We start from the raw sequence: 22,079 nt of genomic DNA on the forward strand, positions 1-22,079 counted from the left end.
ATGCCATTCAAAGTTTCTGTTTTCTAGCTCCTGTGGGTGAATGTCTATCAGAAGTCCAGAAAAGCCACCTGCCTACGGTGTGAGTAAGGCTAGAGCTATATTGTCCAAGATGTGCTGGCTAATCAAGCATTCGAAATGTGGCCACTGTGAACTGAGGCATGCCATGAGTATAAAAATACACACCAGATCTCCAAGATGTAGCACAAAGGAAAGGCAAAAAAAAAAAAATTCATTAAGAATCATTTGTATGATCTCATTTTTGATGGTAATATTTTGGATATATTGGGTTACATAAGATATATTGTTTAAAAATTTTACCCTGTTTCTTCTTAATTTTTAAAAATTTACTACTAGAACATTTAAAATTATGTAATGTGGCTCACATTATATCTCCATCGGGCAGCACGGGGCTGGAGGATTGGTTTCAATTAATTAAAATCAAATGATGTTAAAGATTACTAAGCAAAGTCAGTTTCACTTCTAGGCAAGCTGATAAATAAAGACACCTTCCAAACCCACCCCTCCTTTCTCTCCAGCTGGAAGGTTAAGTCTCATTCTCTCTTAACCAGGAGATACTTCCTTAGAGAGCTCCCTGTCTCCAGCCCCCTCTGCCTCAGACACTTGAGATGTTTCTGAAACTCCTCTCTAATCCAGCCACTCCCCTGTGTGTCTGCTGGAGTCACATGCAGTGGCTTTTCCTAAAGTGGCCTCACAGCTTTGCAGCCTCCACCCTCTGGTCTGCGCAGATCTCTCTGCCCATCTGCCCAGACTCACCCAGATGTTTCTGGTCACCATTTCTTTCCCCAGGCTGTACTTTCTGTACTTCTTCCCCCTCCTTTCTACCCAGATGACCCATCCTTTGCCTTGAAGCCTCTCTTGAATGGGACCCACTATGCAGGGTTTCCTGACTAACCCAGACAGAGCCAATCCTCCCCCCTGGTGTCACCACTATGCCTCTTTATCAGCCAGTTATTGAGTAGATTATGGCTCAGGGTTGTGCGACGGTCTCTATAGAGAATTTTTAAGGAGCAGACACCTGGCCTGTTCATGGTGGTGCCCAGCATGGGGCAGCGTGGCTGCTGGACAGAAATTATCAGTACATGTTGATCAGATTTATTAATCAACCAATATTTCACAGACTCTGAGCCTGGGTGGCTGTTTCAGGGCCTTCAGTCCCTGTTAGATAAGCAGATGTCACTAAGTCACACCAAGAGGCGGGGATGGAGATTATAGGCTCACTCCATTATCTGAGAGAGTCTTTGCCTTTTTAAAGCAAACATTTCCTCTAAGTCCCACCCAGGACATCTGGAAAAATCTATAAAGGAGAGATTTTAAATCCATAGGTAATCTCAGCAAAGGCATGACAGAGTCAGACCCTACTGTGTCACTGACAGGTGCCACGTGTTTGTTTCTGCACAGGGAATCAGGGAATGACCTGCATTGCCTTGTCAGGGCACAGGGCCAAGTGCTGTTGGGCACCCAGAGACACCCAATGACCCACCAGAAGCCTCTTGTTGGAACTTGAAGCCTTCCAGCTGCGGGTAAGTGATGCTGTCGAACACCTTCAGCTCTGACCTCCCACACGTTGTCAGCCACGCCACCAGCCCGAGGAGCTCTTCCAGGTGAGGGTCCACTTCACTCTGGGTCAGCCCGTCGTACCTGTGGGGACAGATGAGGCCAGGTCCCTAGACGCCTTGGACAGAGCAGCCAGGTTTGGTCCTGGTGCCCCTCGCAGGGATGCAGAGGCAGTGCAGATCACGGTGCTGGTAAGATCCCAAAAGGTCTCCACCAGTTCATCACCAGAGGGCACAGGGAGTGGATAAAAGTCGCTCTGTTTGCAAACCTCAGCCCTTGATCTAAGGATGTGCAATTGGAATAAAGAGAAACCTGTGAAGAGCCACAGCATCTGCTCATGGGAAGGCTGCTGCTTTCCATGGCCAGGCCCCCCAAAAGGCAGGAGCTTTGGGCACCAGGAGGGCAGGAGCACCCCCAAAATGAGAGATCTGATATTTCATAAGGGCAACAATACAAACATCATGGAAATAATCGGACTTTATTAGACTTTCTCATGCTTACTTCAAGGGTGAGTATTGTTTTTGTTTTGTTTTTAATCCTCCCAGGGACTCTGGAAGGCAGGGTAGAGCTATCCTACCCAAGGGGCAAATTTGCTGAGTATGTATCCATCAGCTTGTACCAGTCATTGGTAGAGAGCTGGTCCTGGGAGTTGTTGATCTTTGGGCACTTCCAGCCCCCAAGTATACAGGCAGAGCCGGTCACAGCCATCCCAGAAAGCCCTCCAGCATAGGATGTGGATTCTGACAGGTGACTGTCAGGTCAGCAGGCATGCAGGTGGTGCATACCACCAAATGGACTTGGTATTATTATTATTATTATCATCATTATGATCACCCATTGGATTCCTAAAGAAGTAGCTCCAAACCCAGCTGCACATTGATTTACTTTTGCAATAAGAGTCTCTCTGGCCATGCTGTATGGAGATTTGTATTTCAGAAGGCATTCTGAGAAGCCCCAATATCCGTCTTTCTCCAAAGCACTGGAAATGATTGTGAGGACCTGAGTTTCCTCTGTTTCTTCCCCACCAAGCACAGCCACTTACCGAAGTAACACTTTGAGTAGCAGAGGGTAGCCTCCCCCATTCTCAAACTCCAGGAACAGAGCAGGGGAGACAGGGTAGGAGTCCTTCACAAAGCCCAAGACGAGGTTCACTGCCTCGCTCACCTCAGGAGCAGGGAGTGTGTCTGCAAGCCTGGAGAGGTTCTGGAGGGAGAGCTTGATGCAATCCATGGCTGCAGGAAGGGAACACAGCCCTGCTGAGTTCAAAGGCAACAGCTTTTCTGCAGTGGTCATTCCCTCCCCAGCTGCCTTTAAACGGTATATCATGATGTGAATGAGAATTCATTCAAAACACTTTTCTACTGGCTCTTGGATCAAGAAGAAGCCTCCTCTGTGGGAAGTGTCATCCTGAGAACCACACTCTAAGGCCTAGATGGAGAGCCTCTTAACCCTCTGCCTTTAATTCCCAACACACAGGAGGGTCCAGGTCCATTAAATAACAAGATGCAAGACACACGACCTGAATGTCGCAGAAGACCTTGAGGAAGCAATGCTGAGCAGTAATTAGCCTGATGAAAAGTCCAGGGAAGGATATATGAACATGTGGGAAGACAAAGGGCAAAAAAGATGGTGTGTATCAGCTACTAAAGAATCCAGTGGGTTGGAGCCCAGAAGTGTGGTCCACAAGGGAGGGAGAGGAAGGCAGGCCCACTGGTGTGTGGCCTGCTGTGGAACGCACTGGTTACCCCAGAGCTGTGAGCAGCCAGGGAAAGAATGGAGTCCACAGAGAGATGTCATTGGGTTTGCATTTGGATCGATCACTGTTTTTAGGGTTCTTTCATTGGGAGAAGCCTCTTCTGAGTGCCAGGAAAGACACACCAGTGGGTCAGGGAAAGTGTCTACCAGAATTTGAGATAAGGCATGCTCAGTTCCTCACCTGCGAGGCCAAGGACGCATTCCAAAGTCTGCACGCCAGGCAGGGCAGCACTGAGAGCTGTGGTCCTGGCAGGTAAACACCAGGCTAGTCCTTACTTCCCGACCATCTCCTCCGCCTGTACACCCATGGGAACTACTCATTCCCCTACGGCACAGTGCTCTAGGTGGCCAGCTCCCCACTGAGGAGGCGTTTTTCTCTTCCAGCTGAGAATAAGGACCACAGTGAGAAACCCCCGCCACCAAGGCAGGCAGCCTGTTCTCAGGGGACTCGACTCTAGTCTGTGAGGGGGGCCTGGGCTGCTGAGCGCCTCAGGCCCAGCTCAGCCCTGCACCATTACCACTGGGTCCTGACCTCACCGGGAAATTTCAGTCTCGAAGCTGGGGATGATGTTTCATCCCAGGGCTCAGTTACCATGAGAGGATGTGCTTGTACTTTCCCAGCTCTCATCAGCTGACACCCTCTCTTACACGAGGCCTCAGAAAGAAGACAGGTCGCAGGGCAAGTGCTGTGGACAAGCAGGTCACATTGGCAGGCTCAGACCCCCACCGCTCCCCAGAAGACCCCACACCTTAGAGTTAACCCAAGGGACGGACCGTTGTGCTCCTAAGAGGCATTTCAGCTGGTGGAGCTGAGGAATGGTGTGTGGTGGGTGGAGAGGTCAGCTGAAGACTTTCATCAAAACCCTCCTGTAGGAGTTAGCCTTGCAGAGCTTCCCTCCCTGCCCCATGATGGGCCAGCACCTGAAAAAGCGGCTGATACATTCTCCCAAGATTCTGCAAGCCACAGTAACGTCTATGCTTCCCGCCATTACCCGGGGCCTCGGGGCACAGACGATGCTGAGGGAGGCCCCTGGGACTGCTACAGGAATGGATCCCCTCAGGGCATTGCCTTTGGTCACACCCAAGTAATGAGCTGTGATGCTGACACCCGTGGGTCATCCGCTGGGTGCCAGGCGCTATCTAAGCCCTTCACCTATGCCAACTCATCAAAGCGTCACAACAAACCAATGAAATCAGCATGATTATTATCTCCATTTCACAGAGGAAAGAACTGAAGCACCCAGGGAGTTAAATGCCCAAGGTCACTCAGCTGGGAGGACAGAGCTGGAGCCCACACCCCAGGCCATCTCGTTTCAGGATCTAAGTCCTTAACCCCCACACGTGCTGCCCAGAGCAGAACCTAAGGCACTGGAATCAGGCATCTCCAGGTTTAATATTTGATTCTCGTCTTCACTAGCTGGGGAGCCTTGGCAAATTCTTCTAGCACTCTTAATCTCTGTTTCCTCTGCTGCAAAATGGCATTAATTATGAACATCTATCTCAAGGAAACAAATGCGATAACACACAACTGAGCCCAGCAGTGTCTGTTCAACAGCATGTGTGTAGTACGTGAATTGCCCTTTCCCTCTCTCCTCCTAAAGAGCATCAAAACGAACAATAAAAACACTTCCATGAATGGACCCAAGCAATGTAGGGTCACCTACTAGACGGAGTTGGGCATCGTTCATCTCTATTTTGGTCCCAGGAATCCATACCGATACTGCAAGGGCATCCCAGGGTGTCATTCTAGAAAGTGTGTCCACAGCCCAGCCCCGGTTTCCCAGGGTCATACCCTGCAGGTATTGGATGATGCTGAGGTTCTGGGCCCTGGAGATTGCCTTCAGCACACAGAAGGTGGGCTCCTTCCAAAAGGAGCAGCTGTGCTCCCGAAGGCACGTCGTGGCAATCACAAGAGACTGGAGCTCATTTCCCGAGAGAAGTCCCTCCAGACCCTGAGCCTCATCGCAAATGTTGAGCAACATCTGGAAAAAAAAAGAAAGAAAGGAAGAAAACCAAAGAGACACTAGTTAGGAAGCCTTCTTCGTGTGATGAATTTGTTCCCTACTTTTTCATGTCTCAGTAGGAAGGATGGGGTTGTGTGTGGTCGCCCTCTGCCCCAGACCAGTGTGGTCAACAGCCACTTAGGAAAGGGTGACAGGGCTAACGTGTGGACTCCTAAAGGATAGCAAGCAGTGGTTATCCTTTCCAGATCAGAATGACAAAGAAGGATTTGACTTAGAGAGGTGTCTTTTTATATAGAAATGCAGAAAATGCCATTGATTATTAAAGTATAGAATTAACAAGGCCCAGTGCTGTTTAACAAGAGAAACTGTGTTCCTGAATCCCTGGTTGGCTCTCGGGCTTTACTTCTCCATGAGATCACGAGCATTATCCTATAACCTCCTAACTGGACTCCTTGCCCCCACCAGTCCAGTGTCCCTATGGCTACCTGCTGACACCTCGCTATGCACTTGGGATGGCTCCCAGAATGCTGCGTGGCCCAGCACTTCCTCCTCTCTCATGTTATCATATGTACTGTCCCTTTGGCTCTTGGTGGCCTAAATGGACCCTCTTCCAGTTTGGCAAATATGGAAAGCTCCTTCCATCTAAATCCATGAACCCCTTTTTGCACAGTGATGGAGTCCCAGCTGGATGGCCATGGAGCTGGGCACAGACCCCCTTTGCCGGCCTCCCCTGCAGGTGGCAGCTGGGTGTGGCCACGTGACCCTTGGCTTGGCAGCTCATTTCTGCTCCTCTCCTGCCTCCTCCCCCTTCGCACCTCCATCCCAGCCTTCAGCTCCCTGGTTCAATGCCATTTCCTCAGAAGGGCCTCCATTTATGCTCTGCTGTAAGTCAGGTCCCCTTGTCCTTATTTCCCAGCACATCTCTCACTTTTCCATCAGCGCACTTAAAAAACTAGACACTGATCATTTATTCGTGTGATTGTTCTCCCCGTTTAGCTTCTCCATCTCTCTGTCATTCTATGAGAGAGCATGGGTCCAGCATAGAGATGCACCCAAAAGGAGTTCTGTGTATTTTTGTGGAATGAAATAAGGAAACCCTGAGGAACTCTGATGTGGTATCACTGTGGCTCGCATTCTCTCCACACATGAAGAGGACCATGAAGACAGGGCTGCACTAATTCCTTGCAGAGCACATAGAAGCCACACAGTAAAAACTTAAGGACCCAGTACTATGTCCTGGCCACCACTTAAAATGTGATTTGTATGTGGGCACATGAAGCCTAAATTTCTAACAAATGCAGTTTAGTGGACAACCCATCATAAGTGGAATCTGCCAGAACTCATGAGATACCCTCTGGTAACGATGATTCTGGCTTGAGAATTGGTCTAAAACGGATGGGGATGTGGACGTGCGTGTTCAATGGACAGCTGCATTGGCAATTCCCAAATGGTCCTAAGTACCTGCTCTGTGTGAGACCCTGGCTGAGGCACAAAGATGAGTAAGACACACAGTCCCCCCACCAGAGGGGCAGGAGGAGTTTTCTGGAGAACGCAGCATCCCAGAAGCTGAGAAAGCAGAACTTGTCAGTAAGGGGGCAGGGGAGAGAGGTGAGAAGTTATGTTAAAAGTCGCTCTGGTCAGAGAGGATAGGAAAGATGGGTAATGACATGAGGACATCTCATGTGATGCTTCGTAGCCCCAGATGGCCTATGAGAGGAGGCACAGAGGTGAGTGCCCAGAGTAGTTAAATGCCTTAATGTGAGAAAACTCAGGAGCCAGATTCCTGGGGTTCCAATCTCAGCCCCCACCCACCACCTCTGTGACCCTGGACTCATGTGTACTCACTGTACCTTAGATTCTATTGAATCAGGATGACAATACCACACACATCCTGTGATGGCAAGAGGGCTCAGGGAGGTGATGGATGTGAGGTTATGGCACCAAGGTGGTACACAGCAAGTACTTAGAAAATGTTGGCTCCAGTTATGCACGTGGGGCTTAGCGTGCATGTTCTTAGAGGTGCAGGGGCCAGAGACAGGAGGTTCTGGATGCCCAGGAGGGTGGGCAGGACCCTAGAACACAGACTAGAGGACAAGCAGCTGGTGGGGCCAAGTGGAGGAGGAGGAGCACACCATTCTGGGAGAGAACAGGGAAATACAGGGATACAGTGAGGTGGAGAGAAACTCCATCTTCCAATGCACAGGATTCCCCAGCATTTGCAGAGCCTGAGGGTAAAGGGGTGAGCTGGGCCCTCCAGGAGAAGGAGGAGCTTCAGAACTAGGGGGAGAGAGATGAAAGGAGGCTGGAGAAGCAGAGCTCGTCCTTGGCCCAGGGGAGTCCAATCCCCCTCCCACTCACCTGCACAAACATCCTCTGAACTTGAACATCACTCTCAAAATGCTCATCCTTTTCCAGAGGAAAGACAAAGAAGAGGTAAAGGCACTGGAGGAGCAGCGCTGGGAGCCCAGATTCAGCAACTCTGCCCAGCGTCTCCTGCAAGGGAAGAGCAGATGTGACCTGGGGCCACAGAGCTGGGCAGAGCACAGCTCCAGACCCAGACCAGAGAGGTCAGCCAGTGCGGCAGTTTTAGCCAGGAACATGGGTAAGTCACTGCCTCTCTCTGGGCGGCGCGTTCTCAGTTAAGAATGGAGACAGTCATAGGGCCCACTCGGATGGCTGTGAAGACTAAGTTTATATAAAGTGTGTATTATGTGCTCAATAAAGATTATATCTTTTACACAACAGATAGATGAGAGAAAGGAAGGAAAGAAGGGAGGGAGGGAGGGACTGGTGCAGAGCAAAATCAAAGGCTTTCCTGGCAAGCACACTGCTGATTTTGGTAGGTTTCCTCCTGATGAGGGAACTGGAAACTCAGTCAGGAAGAGGTGTCTGGGAACAAGTACAATCAGCTGAATTAAGTGTGTGATCAGGACCTTTTCCATCCCCTCATCCAGATTCAAGACCTCATCACGACCACAACTGCCCTGTAGGTGAGGACCCGTAATCCAGAGAGCCACAGCACAGCTACACAGCCCCAGGGCTGCCAGACAGGAGACAGGGGTTGGCAGAGAGGGACCAGCCTGAGTGTGGAGCTGCGCAGGGCCTTTCCTCACGGGCTCTGCCTGCAGCTCCACCAGGATTACAGTGCTGTAGCCTCTACGTGTGTGTGTGTGCGCATGCGTGGTTAATATATATTGTCCATGCAATTTCCCACCCTTCTGACCAATCTGACAGACGTGGTGGGTAAATTAGAAAAGAGAAAGGAGGAATGTACCGTCGGGGCCAGCACCAGGAATGTAATGCAGGCCGCTGGTCCCTAAAAGCTTCCACTGCAGGTAATGTCTGCCCCCGAATTGGACACATGTCCCTGCATGACTGCACCCAGGGTGGCTCTCCCTGTCGTCCAAGCTGCACTGTCTCCCCAGAAAGCCAACTGCTTACTCTCTCGCTGCTTTGAGGTGAGAAAGGCTTTGCAGCAGAAAACAGGCTTTAGGTTAATTTCTACTACTCGGACTGAAAACAGCCCTTCCCTAAGGGCTGAAAAGCCCCCCCGCCACCCCCCATCAACGCTGTGCTCCAGGCTGCTGTCCCTGAGCGTGGTCTAGGCGGTTTACGTGGAGGAAAGTCAGATGGTCCTCCCAACAGCGAACAACTGTTCGCTGTGTTCCTCTCTCACCTCCTGGCACTGTTTCCAAATGCCTGTACGATGCCTGTGTTCACCATTAGACAGAGGGCAGCCACCACCCCAGCCTGCTTCCCTGCTGTTCCCGGTCTAGGTACCAGGATGCTCACAGTGGGCCCTCTCGCTAGATGGAGGAACATCTGGGCCTGCCCTGCCCTGCCCAGGGCCTTGGGCCACTTCTGCTGATGGCCACAGCTCCTGGGGACTGCTTTCTGCCTCAGAGGACACCAGTCATCAGCAAACCACTCCAGGTCCCTGCTTCATGGTGGGAGGCCGTGACTGCAGCCAGAATGGGGCCTTGGGTGGGAAGGGAAGAAGGAGGAACAGTCATTTTCATCTCTGGGGTGACACAGGGCAAGCGCCTACAGACCCAGCTCCTTTAGTCTGAGTGTAGCAAGAGGCAGGAAAGAGCAGTGGCTCAGAGCATGGGCTCTGGAGTCAGACAGGCTGCAGCTACACATGACGGGGGAAGCTGATTTCTCATCCCCAGTGCGGCATCACCGTAATCTGACTCCTAGGGTTTGGAGAGGATTAATTAATGCAATGCATGGGATGCATCCAGCCTCATCCTGACACACAAGAAATATAGTCCATATATATCAGCCATCATTGGTCCTCACACTCACCCTAGAACAGAAGCATTATTATCCCCAATTTTAGAATTAACAACACAACAGAGATGCAAAGAGATCAAATAATTTGCTCCAGGTTACACACAGCTTGTCAGCTGTAAAAGCAGGATGTGGGTAGGAATTTCAGACTCTGAAGTTCACGTTCTATATCCGAGGGGGAGTAGGGGAGGAAAAACGATAAATCAGTTTCGTGGAAAGAAAGACACCCTTGAGACATGCGACTGCCCTGTGCTGGGACGTCTCTCTGTACACGGGTGAGAAGCATCCAGGCTGGGCCAGTGGGGCCTGGCACTTACCGAATCTGTCCCCGTGAGCACGTACACCGACTTCAGGAGCAGGTAGCCATCCTGATCTGCATCCGCTTCTCCCTTCCACTGCAGCAACTGCCCAGCTGCCACCCGCGCTTGCTCTGGCAACAGTGTGGGGAGGGGAGAAAGTGTCACCGGCAGGGCGGTGCGGTGGCCTGGTCACCCAGCTTCCCTCCACTCAGGCCTCTCTCTCCATGAGATGTGCCTCAGCATATTCAGGGAACCTCTGCCTCTTGCCATCCCAACAATGACACCCGCATCTGTGCCAAACATTTCACTACTCGGCCACATTACTCTTCTTGGAGGATAGCCTTTATCCTGCCACCCTCCCTGTCCAACAACCATCAGTGGCTCCCTATTGCTAAATAGTAAGAACAGGCTCCTCGCGGATTGGACTTGTCACAATCCAGTGCCTTCTCCCCACTTTCTGTATCACACAGCCCCTTTTGTCACAGGGATTCCTGCAACCTACACCATGCTCAAGCTATTCCTTCCCCCTGGAATTCCCTCTTGCCCTCAGCCTCATAGCCAAGCCCTCCATCAGTGAAAGGATGCAAGTCAGGAGACCCACAGCAGGAAACATGCTTGGCTTTGGTTTCTGTGTCTTTTCTGTGTGTATGTGTGTGTGTGTGTGTATATAGGTGGGGTCTGTGGGGCGTGTGTGTGTGTGTGTGTGTGGCCCTCCCAGGAGCAGCAGATTTTCCCAAGTCCCTCTTCTCTTCTCTCTTGTAGCCTTTCCTTTGTTCTCCAGGGTACTCAGTGGCAGAACCTGACCTGCTGTGTGCTTTCAGAGGCACTACTCTAACTCCCCTAGAAAGCAGAGAGGGGCTTAGCTGGAGGCCTGAGAGAGGTCTCCAGAGATGTTTTGCTCTCCATGAAGATCTCCAGGACCTCTCTTCTCTTACCTGCAGGCTTTCCCACCAGTGCCTTCTGTATTTCTTGGGCAAGCTGGTTGGAAACATCTTCAGCCAGCCTTTGGAGACTGGGAAAGCAGATGATCCCCACAGAGTGTTCCCAGGCCTGAAGTGCAACACATAGGATTCACTCAGAGATGTCAAAGCTACGAAGCAAGGCATCAGAACCACCTCCCTGCCTCCCTGCCAGCCCAAACCAATGGTTCAACTCACTTTCCCAGGTGCATGCAAAGTCTCTAAATCGCCTACCCTCTAGCTTCTACTGTCTCCCTACACTAGTGCCTAGGAATTCTTTAACTTCCTGCTGAGTTCCAAATACATCCAGCTGGCCCTTGGACATCTCCCCTGAACTCATGCTCCTGAAACATCAAACACACATAACTGAATCCATTGCCTTCCCCCCAAACCTGCGGCATCTCGTCTCAGTGAATGGCCCTACCAGGCACCCACCTCCCTAGTGGGAAATTCCAAGAGTGATTCTCCAGTTCCCCCCTCCCTCCCCTTCCTCACCAGGATTGCTGTGTCTCACTGATTCTCCTCTTACAGACTTGTCAAACTTCATGCAGATATCTTAGTTTTAGTCATGCAAGTATTTCCTTCATATACATTCTAAAAAGCAGGATTGTAGGTTTAAAACAGTGGGATTTTCAATTAAAAGAGTGGGTTTTTTTTTTTTTTTTTTCCTTTTTTAGTGATTTGGTACCTGTTACTAACTACTAACTTCACTCTCCAGAAAAAATTTACCAGAGTAGCCTCCAAGGGCTCCATGGAAAAGGGCTGATTTCTCTCTGCCCACGCCAACATCAAGCACTGTGGTGCTTTTTCATTTTAAATGAGAAACATTACAGAAGAAAAAGTATCTCATTTCAATTGTAATCTTTGGATAACTAGAATGCATGAATGCTTTTCATGCCTTTTGAATTGTCTGTTTTTACTCTTAGCCTATTTTTCCTGTTGGAGTTTTCACTACCTTCTTACTTATTTTAAAAAATCTCTTTATATATAAAAATCATTAACCCTTGATATATAATACTATCTCAATTTTTTCGAATTTGTCATTTCATCTTTAAATTTGGTATTGTTTGGTTTTGCTGTACAGAAATTTGAAATTCCTATGAAACAAAATTTCTCAATCCATTCCTTTGCTTTCTGGACTTAGTTCCAAGCTTGGGAAATCTTTTCCCAGTCCAAGTTGTTGTCATTGTTTTAAATCTATTTCTTTTTAATTTCCTTTAAATACTTTCTTATCTGTTCTTTAATCTCTATCCCATCTTTTTCCTCAGACTTTTTCCCCTTGTTGTTTAGGATACTGTTTAATAGAAGTCTTTTACAATTCTGCTTGGGACGCCAGACTCTTTTCAGAATTTCCTCCTAGTTTCTGTAGTAATCCTGTTGCTAGATCTGCTTTTCATGCAAGCCTTTTCCCTTTGTTCTCCCTTGTTATCAGAGGCTGAGTACAGAGTGGAGTGACTATCCTCAGCCCCAGACTTGATTAATCCCCCTGCAATTCCTGATCCCAAGTTCCCACCAGGAAGGTAGGTGGCTGTGCCTATTCCTGGCAATTAGTGGCCGCTATGAAATGCAATTTTGCCAGACTGCTGTCCACTCACCAGCCATGTTAAATTATATTCCTGCCCAAAGGCTGGCCAAGTTTTTTTAAGCTGAGATCCTCCTTCTAGAAAGGGTGAGAAACACATACAATTTCCAAAGGGGAATCATTTTCAATATGTTTCCTTGCAACAGATCCTATCTTTGTTTAAAAGTAAAAACCTTTAAAACTCATCTTTATATGAAAAGACACTAGATACAAAAGGAGGAGGCAAACCATAGATTAGGAGAAAATATTTGCAATGCATGTAACTGACAAAGGAATGGTATTTAGACTCCTATAAATTAATAAGAAAAAAATCTGATTTTTAAAAAACAGGCAAATGAAGCAACAAGTAATTTATTGAAAGATAAATAGCCAATTACTAATAATCAGGAAAATGCAAACTATAACTGCAAGGAGATATTTTATACTTTTCTAGCTAGTGAAAATGAAAAATCGAACAATATCAAATGTGGGTGAAGGTGAGGAACCATGAAACCCCACACTCTATGACGGAGTGTCACTTGGAAGAACCTCTTTGAAGAAGCATTTAATGCAATCCAACAAAGTTCAAGGGACACACATCCAACAACCCAGCAATTCCAATCCTTGGTATAGTCCCTAGAGAAATGCTGGCACATGTGCATAAGGAGACGTGGACAAGAAGTACTTATGCAGTGTTATTTTTGATTGTGAAAAATTGGGAAAAACAGTGTTCATCAATAGGATAATGAATGAATAATCTGACATATTTATATAAGCATATCATACAGAACTGAAAAAGGAAAAGAAACAGAGCTGTATCAATATGGATAAATCCCCAAAATAGAATGTTGTGGGAAAAGCAAATTGCAATAGTATATTACACTATGAGTCTACAAAAACCTGTGAGACTATACATAAATTACACAATGATATTACTTATGGTTATAAAAATACACCCATATTATTGTGTAATTTACACAGAGCCTCACAGGTATTTTAGAATGATACTGTAATTTACTTTTGCAACTTGCTGTCTCTCTCTATATCATTTCCCACAGGGCATGATAATTCAGCAGGTTGGGAGTTACCATCGGAGGAGGACGGAGGGGAAGGACGGAGGGGAATGAGTTCCAGGATTCGTGCACAGGTGGCTTTATCTGAAATGCTTTGTTTCTTTTATATGCATGATGAGTACTTGGGTGTTTATTTTGATTTGAGCAACACTTTGTATCTGAAATTCTTTTAAAGTCTTCTGCCCTATAAACGAACATAGTCACAGCTTTCCTTTGTAAGTAAAAAAGCAGTACATCAGAACTTTGCTAAAACTACAAAAATACTAGGTCAATGTTAAACACTGCTATATGTAGTAGACCTTCACCAAATATTTGGTAAGTGAACACATGATTATGGGACCCACAGCACGCAGAACAATGGCCAAATGTGTTGCAGCCTGCTGGTTTTGTGCCAAACGCTGGGCCAAGCACTGGCATGCCGTGTTTCCACTAATCCGCATAATATACCTTTGGGATTGGTGTTATTATTATTCCCACTTTGCAGAAACTGAGGCTGAGTCAGAGGGTAACCCTAGAGAACCAGTTAAGCAGCAGAGTAAAGAGCTGAATCCTCTCACACGTACCCAAGTAGCATGTGCATGTCTAAAAAATGTATGGCTACCACCTGGAAACCAGCTATCTCCCAGAAACCTTCATCTCTGGGGAGAAAAAGTCAGTCCTTCTGGCTGGGAATTTCAGTGGTAACATTGTTTCCCTCCCCAGGACTGATAGGATATCTGCTATGATATCTTCCTAACAGATTCCTGTGCCTCCTCCCAGCACTGGCAAACCCCTCAAAGACCAATTTGCAGGCAGTTGACTCAGAGGCATCGCGATTGTCTTTGAGCAGTGGGGCTCCAGGATGCACTCTACAATAAAGCAGACTGGGCCCCTGTGCGTTGAACAGTAATTGTACACTCATCCAAACTCTCCCAAGGCTCACACTCCTTCCTGGGACCACGATGGCTACTTCTGGAGGCCCCATTAACTCTTTCCGGCCACTGGGGTGCCGTTTGAGGCACAGAGGCAATCACGTACTGAATGGTACCGTGGAGACCCCAAAGAATTAAGGCAGCTTTCAAAAGGACCTAGTTTTTTTTCCCAAACTGGGATTTGCATGCTGGGAGAATATTGCTCAATATTTTAAAAAAGCTTTTATTTACTTACATTCTCTAAGTGGCACCATCATGCCTTGTGGCTGTCCCCTCACATGGAAGAAAGAGAAAGAAAATGATGCTCTGGTCTCCAGAGCATAAGGAAGACAGACGCTCTAGAGGAGATGGGAGAAAACCCCAGCTTTGAATGACAGAGAATCTGGTTAGTTTTCAAATGTGACTGCAATATTACCATTTCTTCATTGCTGCAGAGTTTGGTGGTTTGGCCTTTAAGTGAACTCAAAACACTTCAGGGACTTTATATGAGTTCCCCCTGCTAATGTGACAACTGATTCTCTCCTTTGTAAATAGAAAAAAAAGCGATGCATCAAAACTTTACTAACATAACAAAACTATTGTTCCTGAGAAGGGAATAAACCATGTTGCAGACCCCACTCTGAAGTGGGTTTGAGTCAGGGATGGACAAGAAGGGATATTTACCCTCACCTTCCCCTCTAGATGCCACACTTGGACTTCACTGTTGTTCATCCCTGTTATTATCTTTACTGTTACTTCTCTTTCTTCCCTGGTCAGCTGGGTCTATGCTGGGTTTATATGAGAATAATTGACAATACCTAATGGTATAAACTCTGTACCACTGGCCAGGCAGTTAACGTAAGAGTACCTGTACACACCTGTGTACACGCACATGTACACACACACACACACACATCCCCAAGTACAACTGCTTTAGTGTTAATCCCAATCCCTCCACACTAGAATGTGAATGGATTCCTGCCCGTGTTACCCACTGTTCTGATTATCTATTGCTGTATAACAAATCAGCCCCAAATTGAGTGAGTTAAAGTAACAGCAACCATGTATTTTTCTCATGGATCTACAGTTCGGGTGGGGCTCAGTGGGAAGGGCCTTCCTCTGCTTCACGCAGCTGGGGCCGTGAACAAGGGTTAAGGAGCCACCCGCAAGGTGGCGCACTCGCGTGGCTGGCACATCGTGGCGGCTGTCAGCAGCAAGTGCAGCTACAAGGCCAGGGGCTTTGGTTTCTCTCCACGTAGGCTTTTACTTGGCGCTGCTTGGGCTCCCTCCCAACATGCCAGCAGGGTTCTAAGAGTGACTGTTCCAAGTGACAGGGAAAAGCTACAAGTCTCTTGAGGCCTGAGCCCGGCAAGGTCATTTTTGCCATATTCCATTAGTCAAGCCATCACAACCCCATCCAGATTTCAGGGGAGGGGACATAGATGTCACCTCTTGAAGGAAGCAGTGTGCACCCATCCACAGCATCTCTAATCCATCACATCCACAGATTCCCTTTTTTTCCCATGTTGTCCCACCCCTCAGGTTGTCTGTCCCAGACAGTGAGGGATTTTACACTAATTGCTAAGGATTCCCCGTCTCACTGCCTGCTTTCTCTCCAAGTACACATTCTAAGAACAATCTTCAACAACTACATCTGTAGCTCTAGCTTTCTCTGTCTATTATTATCTCTATGCAGTGAGAGGATCCAAGTGGTTCCCTTTCCCCCAAAGCAAACTCAACTGAAGGCCAACAGGACTTACCCATGCTTGCTAGAGGAATGCCTTCTTCTCTTGGTGTAAGATCTTATGATAGGAAGGGTTCAGAAAAGGCCAAAGCCCAAGGCTCTTGACAGGGAAAGAACAACAGTCAATTGAATCCTTCTTGCAAGCACTGCTCTGTACTCTGGGAAGTCATTGGCTCTGTGCTGCTTCCCTTGTGATGCAATAAAACTTCCTCCTTGTCTGCAACATCCTCGAGTCAGCTATCCAAACAGCGCATGTGCAGGGGGTGGCATTCTTTTTGTACCCAAGGGGACATAGGTACTAGCCAGGAAAAGCCATGGTCCAGTGAGTCAGGAGATAGGGAAAGAAACCAGATGTGCTCTGTTTTATGAACCTCAGCACTGCCCGAGGGAACTCAGTGGTTAACAACACGAGCCTGGGCAGAATGCGCAGGTTAAGTTCTGCTCCCCGCTAACAACTGGCTGACCTTGGCCAAGTTATGAAACATCTCTAAACCTCTCTTTCCTCATTTATAAAGCTGGGATAAAAATAGCACCTACTTCACGGGGTTATTATAAGGGCTCGTAAACACGCAACAAAATACCTGGTTTAGTTCGTTAGAGCTTTGTGAATATTACTACCTTTCATCAGTGAAAGTAACCACTTGCCCTGGCATTGACCTAGGAAAGGGAGTGATGGAGCCTGGTAGAGGAGGAGAGCCTGAAGATCCGGGTGAGAACTTCGCTTCTGACTCCTCCTCTCACGGCAGCTCCCTGCTGGGATTCCAGTGCCCTGACACTCCTTATTACCAAGACAGTTACCAAAATGTGGAGTGGGTTTACTCCTTAACAGCCCTGCAATAGGGCTAGAATTTACTATAGAACTAGCCAAACCCCTCTTTGTATTTGCCTCGCAGTTGATACAGATTTATGTCTAAACAATGACAGGAATAAGGGAGAAGTTCATCTTCTGCTGTGTGTTTGGAGGAATCAGAGGTGAGAGAAAGCCAAAGAGGTTAAAGGGAAGTTCTTTGGGAAGAACATGCCAGGGAAGCAGCTCTGAGGCAGTCTGCCTCACAAGACAATGCCTGTTATTATATCTCAAGACTCATTAGGCCAAGGCAGGTGACATCCCCTGAGGTGGGGCATGCACTACTGCCAACCTTCACCAGAGCCCTAACTACACGTGGACCACCCCTTTCATGTTGGGTCTGACTGACAAAGAGTCTGGGCCAGTTAGGCAAGATCCCATAACCCAGGGACATAGCCTTTCCCAAACAGAGGTGACAATTCAAAATCTTTTGTGTGCATTGTCTTAGAACAAAGAATATTCCAGATCATCGTAGTTTTCCCTGGGCCCAAAGTGAAAAAAGCCAGGTATATGGAGTTGAGCCCCACCGACCAAAGTAGTCCAGGACTCTTTTAGATGCACTCAGGAGTCTCAGAGCCCAGTTGGGGCATGGTTTGATGACAACCAGTACATGATAAGACTTTGACATTAATGGCCACATGCTGTTGGGAGACAGCATGACTTTTTAAGTCCTGATATTTCCAAGGGGGTTCTTCACAGACAACCTTGAAGAACTCTGCTTTATGCGTATAAAATTCGGAACAGAGTGGTTACAAGCTTGATTTCTTACACAAGGACTTGTATTCCAGTGGCCGTCCTCAGTCTTCATCTACAGCTCAGATTTTATCTGCACTACACCCCTCCCCAAAAAGCTCCCACCTTCACCATGGGACGAAGTGAGAGAGTAGCATAGACATATTTACACTACCAAGTGTGAAATAGATAGCTAGTGGGAAGTTGCTGTATAACAAAAGGAGATCAACTTGATGATGGGTGATGCCTTCAAGGGCCAGGACAGGGAGTGGGGGAGGGAGTCGCAAGAGGGAGGGGATATGGGGATATATGTATAAACACAGCTGATTCACTTTGGTGTACCTCAAAAACTGGTACAAGAGTGTAAAGCAAATATATTCCAATAAAGAGCTTAAAAAAAAAAAAGAAGTCTGAGGGCTGTGGTTCTGGCAAGATTTTATTAGTCAGAACTTAATAAGAACAACAGGTTTGTAAACATATAGGACTTAAAAGAATATAGATTTCAAGAAAATGATTAAAAGCCTATAATAGTCTGCCTCTACTGGGTTCATCAGAGGTGGGCTTCAGGGGTCTGAAACATAGCAGATTTTTTAGCAGTTTGGGGAATCATGGTGACAGGATCTCAAACTGCACATGTGTGCAGTCAGTTTCCAGGAGGCTGCTAGAAAGGATGATGGGGACCATGTTTGCTTCCCATGTGCTGTGGACTTTACAGTCCTCATCTGATCTCACCCTCACAGTCTCCCAGCAAAGTGGTATTGATTCCACTTTACAGATGAGGGAACTGAGGCTCTGGAATATTTAGTAGCTTGCTCAAGGATGCACAGCCAGTAAGCAATGGAGCTGGGATTGGAGCCCTACTATTTGACTTGAAAGCCCATGTGTTCAGCAATAAGGCCACCGTGCCTCCCGTTACCAGGAAAGGGTTTGTGAAACACGGACCAATATTGAGGTTCAGTTAAAATAGGAACTGCTCGCTATCTATGAGGTCAATGCCTATAGATAAAATAAATGAGTGATGTGGGTTGGGTGAAAGATATTAGGGAGTGGGAGACTAGGGTAAACTGAGAGACCAGGACCACCTTCTGTTTAAAAGAGGTGCCCCTAACCATCTCCATCCAATTGTCAGTATTACAGCTACAAATATTTTCAAGAGAAATTTGAAATCTGAGTCTCACATGAAAACTTTCCACTTTGAAAATATGGCACTAATTCATTTTCAACCCCTACAAGCCAGACAGAACACATTCTGGGTGCTAGTCAGTATCCTCTGCTCGGGACAGATGCAGGTAAAACCTCTATCTGTCTTCCTTACTTTCATAGCACCAGGCCCTAGAAGAGAGTACAGGAGCTCAACAAATATTTGTATAACAAATGAGTGAATTCTCAAATCAACAGTCTGTAGAGATGCAAAGAAGTATCAATCTCTGGCTCTCAGATTCAGAGTCCTTTCATCAGAGCCAGGGCCGCCCAGTGGGGTGGGAAAGACAGTGCAATGGTTGAACCCATATGCACTCCCAGTGATTTAGGGGGTTGGGGGGTGGGTAATGCCCACATTTTTCCTTCCATAAGGCAAAGTCGACCTGAGAACTGGGTGAGAGGATGCTACCTCCCAGAAGCTGGGGTCCTCAGAGCAGGGAGGGCTTGGAATGAGAAACCTGAGCCATCTCTCCTCATCCAGTTCCTCTTTCTCAGTATGTTCCCTGTGCCCCAGTTATCCAATCTGTGAAATGGGATGGATGGAGTATGCAAGTCCAAAACATGGAGGAAAATAATGAATTCATGGACAGTAAGTTACTTGGCAATTTTTTCCAGAAAGGCATGCTTAAGTATTCAATGCATCCTATAAATATGATCCCAAGGAGATTCTGAGTCATCTTTGGATATCCTTAAATATTTCTGGTTAATAAGTTAAATGAAACATATTAACAATGGGATTTTCCAATAAAAACCTGCCAGAGCTTCCATCTGCCCTAGCTTACTTTCAAATGTGAAAAGTATCTCATATTCTCCGTGCTTTGAATGTAGGTACATGGTTTTTGTAATAACCCAAAATCAATAGCAAAACTGTCTTCATAAAAGATGCATATCCAACTCTACAATTAGACTTCAATATATTCAACAATAAGGCAGATCTCACTGGCAGGAGCTTTATTCCAAGACAGCAGAGGAAATCCCTCGTACCCAAACTATCACCAGCTGCCACCAGCCAGAGTGCCAGCCCAGTGGACAGGCTGGGCTTCTCTTGTGTGTCTGTGACCACGGAAGGGAACCCTGCTCTGCTCCTCCCTGTGGATTACACCTCAGTTTGCTTTATTGGCACGATTTATGTTCTGGCTCTCCCAGACCCTGGTATTGACATTACTGGTGTTTGAAGTTATCAGCCATCCTGCCACTCACATGTCAGGACACAGATTCCTTTCCTAGTTCCCAAAGAAACGGGTTTCTCCTCTGGCTCCCAAGCTAGGATTGAACAATATCATTGTTGAACAATATTTTTTTTAACTAAAGAGGCGATAGTACTCAAGAGCCAACTGTCCATCCTTTCCAAGCCCATCTTCACCCTGGAGACGAGCCTTGCTTGCTATCTTTATTAAATAGCACAACACTCTCTTCTAAGAAACCAATCAGAGACCATTTGTGATGATATTAAAACTACCAACTCCAGCTTCCAATCATCCCAGAAGTGTCCCCAGAGCACTGTATCATCTTTTTACGGTTTCAAAAATGAGAATACCAACCTTTAGGAACAGTGGGAGAAGATTCAACAGGCTCTTCTGATGTTCAGCTGGGCTCCTGGGAGCCAACTGCTGGTATTCCAGAAACTTCCTTTCTAGCATGTCCCAGAGGGCAGTGGGGCCGGGGGTCTGTCCTCCTGGTGGGAAGTCAGGCTGAGCAACATCGGGCTGGCCTTTATTTTCGGAACCTGGATCCTCAGCTCTGTCTTCAGCCTCTGAGACATCTTTCGCTTCCATGCCTCAGCAAAGCAGATCTGAATTCAGAACAAAAAAGAAAATGAACAGTCCCTTCACAACACTTTCTGATGAAGCTGATTGTGGGACAAGGTACCAACCTCATTCAGTCCAGTTCCCTTTGCAGATAGTTCCTCTAAGAATCTGAAACTGACTAAAATAAGGAACACTTCTGAGAAAAGAGATTCCAATTTAGCTGTGACCCACTGACAATCTAACGTTCGCCAGGCACCATCTTGGGCTGTTTACTCAGGGTGTCTCACAAGAAAGACGGGTATTCTTATTTTTTCTATTTAAGTAAGGAAACTGACTGAACCAAGAGGCACTGGGGCAGTGAGGCATCTAGTTGAAACGTAAACCTTTAACACCAAAGCCTATTTTTTTAAATTACCTGACACTGCTCCTCTTTAAAAAGGCTGAGTAAATAGAATAGGTATGTAATGTCTCACCAATGTTTGTAGAGGCATGTAATTCTGCATCTTCTATTTTAAGTTCCTTCTGCTACGTGAGACGGAAAGGATGTTAGTTCTTCATTCGCAGCATTATTTGCTTCGTACTCAATATTTTTAGAGGAATTTGTCCTCAAGATGACTCTTTAAACCCCCAAGTTAACGTAAAAGAACTTCTCTGTTAGTGCACACAAAAGCAATGTGTACAAGCCGGGATCCAGGGTCAGTAGGTGTGAGGACGGGAACGTATGCCATGAAACTAGCCAAAGGCTGATTTGCCAGGTAGGTAGCCTCAAGAAGGTACCTTTATTTGTGTCCCCGACTTTTCAATTGTCATACACTGTAGCTGAGTCAAGACTGATTCTCAGCACAACAAAAGTTTGTTTGTTGGTTGTTTGTCAGGAGTGCAGGAAACTCCCATCAGGGACCAGAGTGTCCAGGTTCCCTGCAAGAAGCCTTCTCCAGCCACGATGTCACCACACAGGAGTCCATCCTGGAATCTGGCCAGTGACTGACAGCCCCCAAGCAAGGGGTGGCAACCAGACAGATCGACACAGAAGGTGGATCTACCAGTGTTTTGCTCTGGGCTGAGCTGCTGAGGGGGTATGTCATGCTTTATTTTTAGCCCAAACACACACCCCTTGCAGGCTAGAATGGGTGCTAACTAAGGGTCACGTGGCCAGATGAGCCATCCCTCTGGAACATTCTCACCCTTTAAGTACAAAATGCCGTGAGTCCCTGACTTTTCTTATATCACACATGCTAATTATTCTCAGACTTCATTTGCAGAAGTCATTGTCTTATACAACAGCCGTGTACTTTCAGTGTCGAAAATTGGGAAGAAAAAAAAAATATCAGGAAGAATATCAGGCTGGCCTATATCCAGAAAAATGACCGTGGATATTCAGGCTTTTATCTACAAATATACTGTTTAACAATATTGAAGCAAACTTTTTATTTGTACTT

At 47.0% G+C, this 22,079-nt stretch overlaps 1 protein-coding gene across 1 annotated transcript in view; it reads right to left on the reverse strand.

Annotated features, from left to right (window-relative positions):
- WDFY4 (WDFY family member 4) overlaps positions 1 to 20,667 on the reverse strand; it is a 255,486-nt gene extending 234,819 nt beyond the window's left edge. The window contains exons 1-7 of the mRNA XM_057734870.1: positions 20,434 to 20,667; positions 10,822 to 10,936; positions 9,905 to 10,017; positions 7,653 to 7,787; positions 5,123 to 5,312; positions 2,618 to 2,807; positions 1,502 to 1,659 (exon numbers count right to left, since the gene is read on the reverse strand). Of these exons, the coding sequence (XP_057590853.1) occupies positions 1,502 to 1,659; positions 2,618 to 2,807; positions 5,123 to 5,312; positions 7,653 to 7,787; positions 9,905 to 10,017; positions 10,822 to 10,936; positions 20,434 to 20,667 (1,135 nt within the window). The remainder of the gene's footprint in view (positions 1 to 1,501; positions 1,660 to 2,617; positions 2,808 to 5,122; positions 5,313 to 7,652; positions 7,788 to 9,904; positions 10,018 to 10,821; positions 10,937 to 20,433) is intronic.
- Between the last annotated feature and the right edge of the window lie 1,412 nt (positions 20,668 to 22,079).

This window comes from Hippopotamus amphibius, chromosome 5 (genome assembly GCF_030028045.1).
Source record: "Hippopotamus amphibius kiboko isolate mHipAmp2 chromosome 5, mHipAmp2.hap2, whole genome shotgun sequence".
In the NCBI taxonomy this organism is placed as follows: domain Eukaryota; kingdom Metazoa; phylum Chordata; class Mammalia; order Artiodactyla; family Hippopotamidae; genus Hippopotamus; species Hippopotamus amphibius.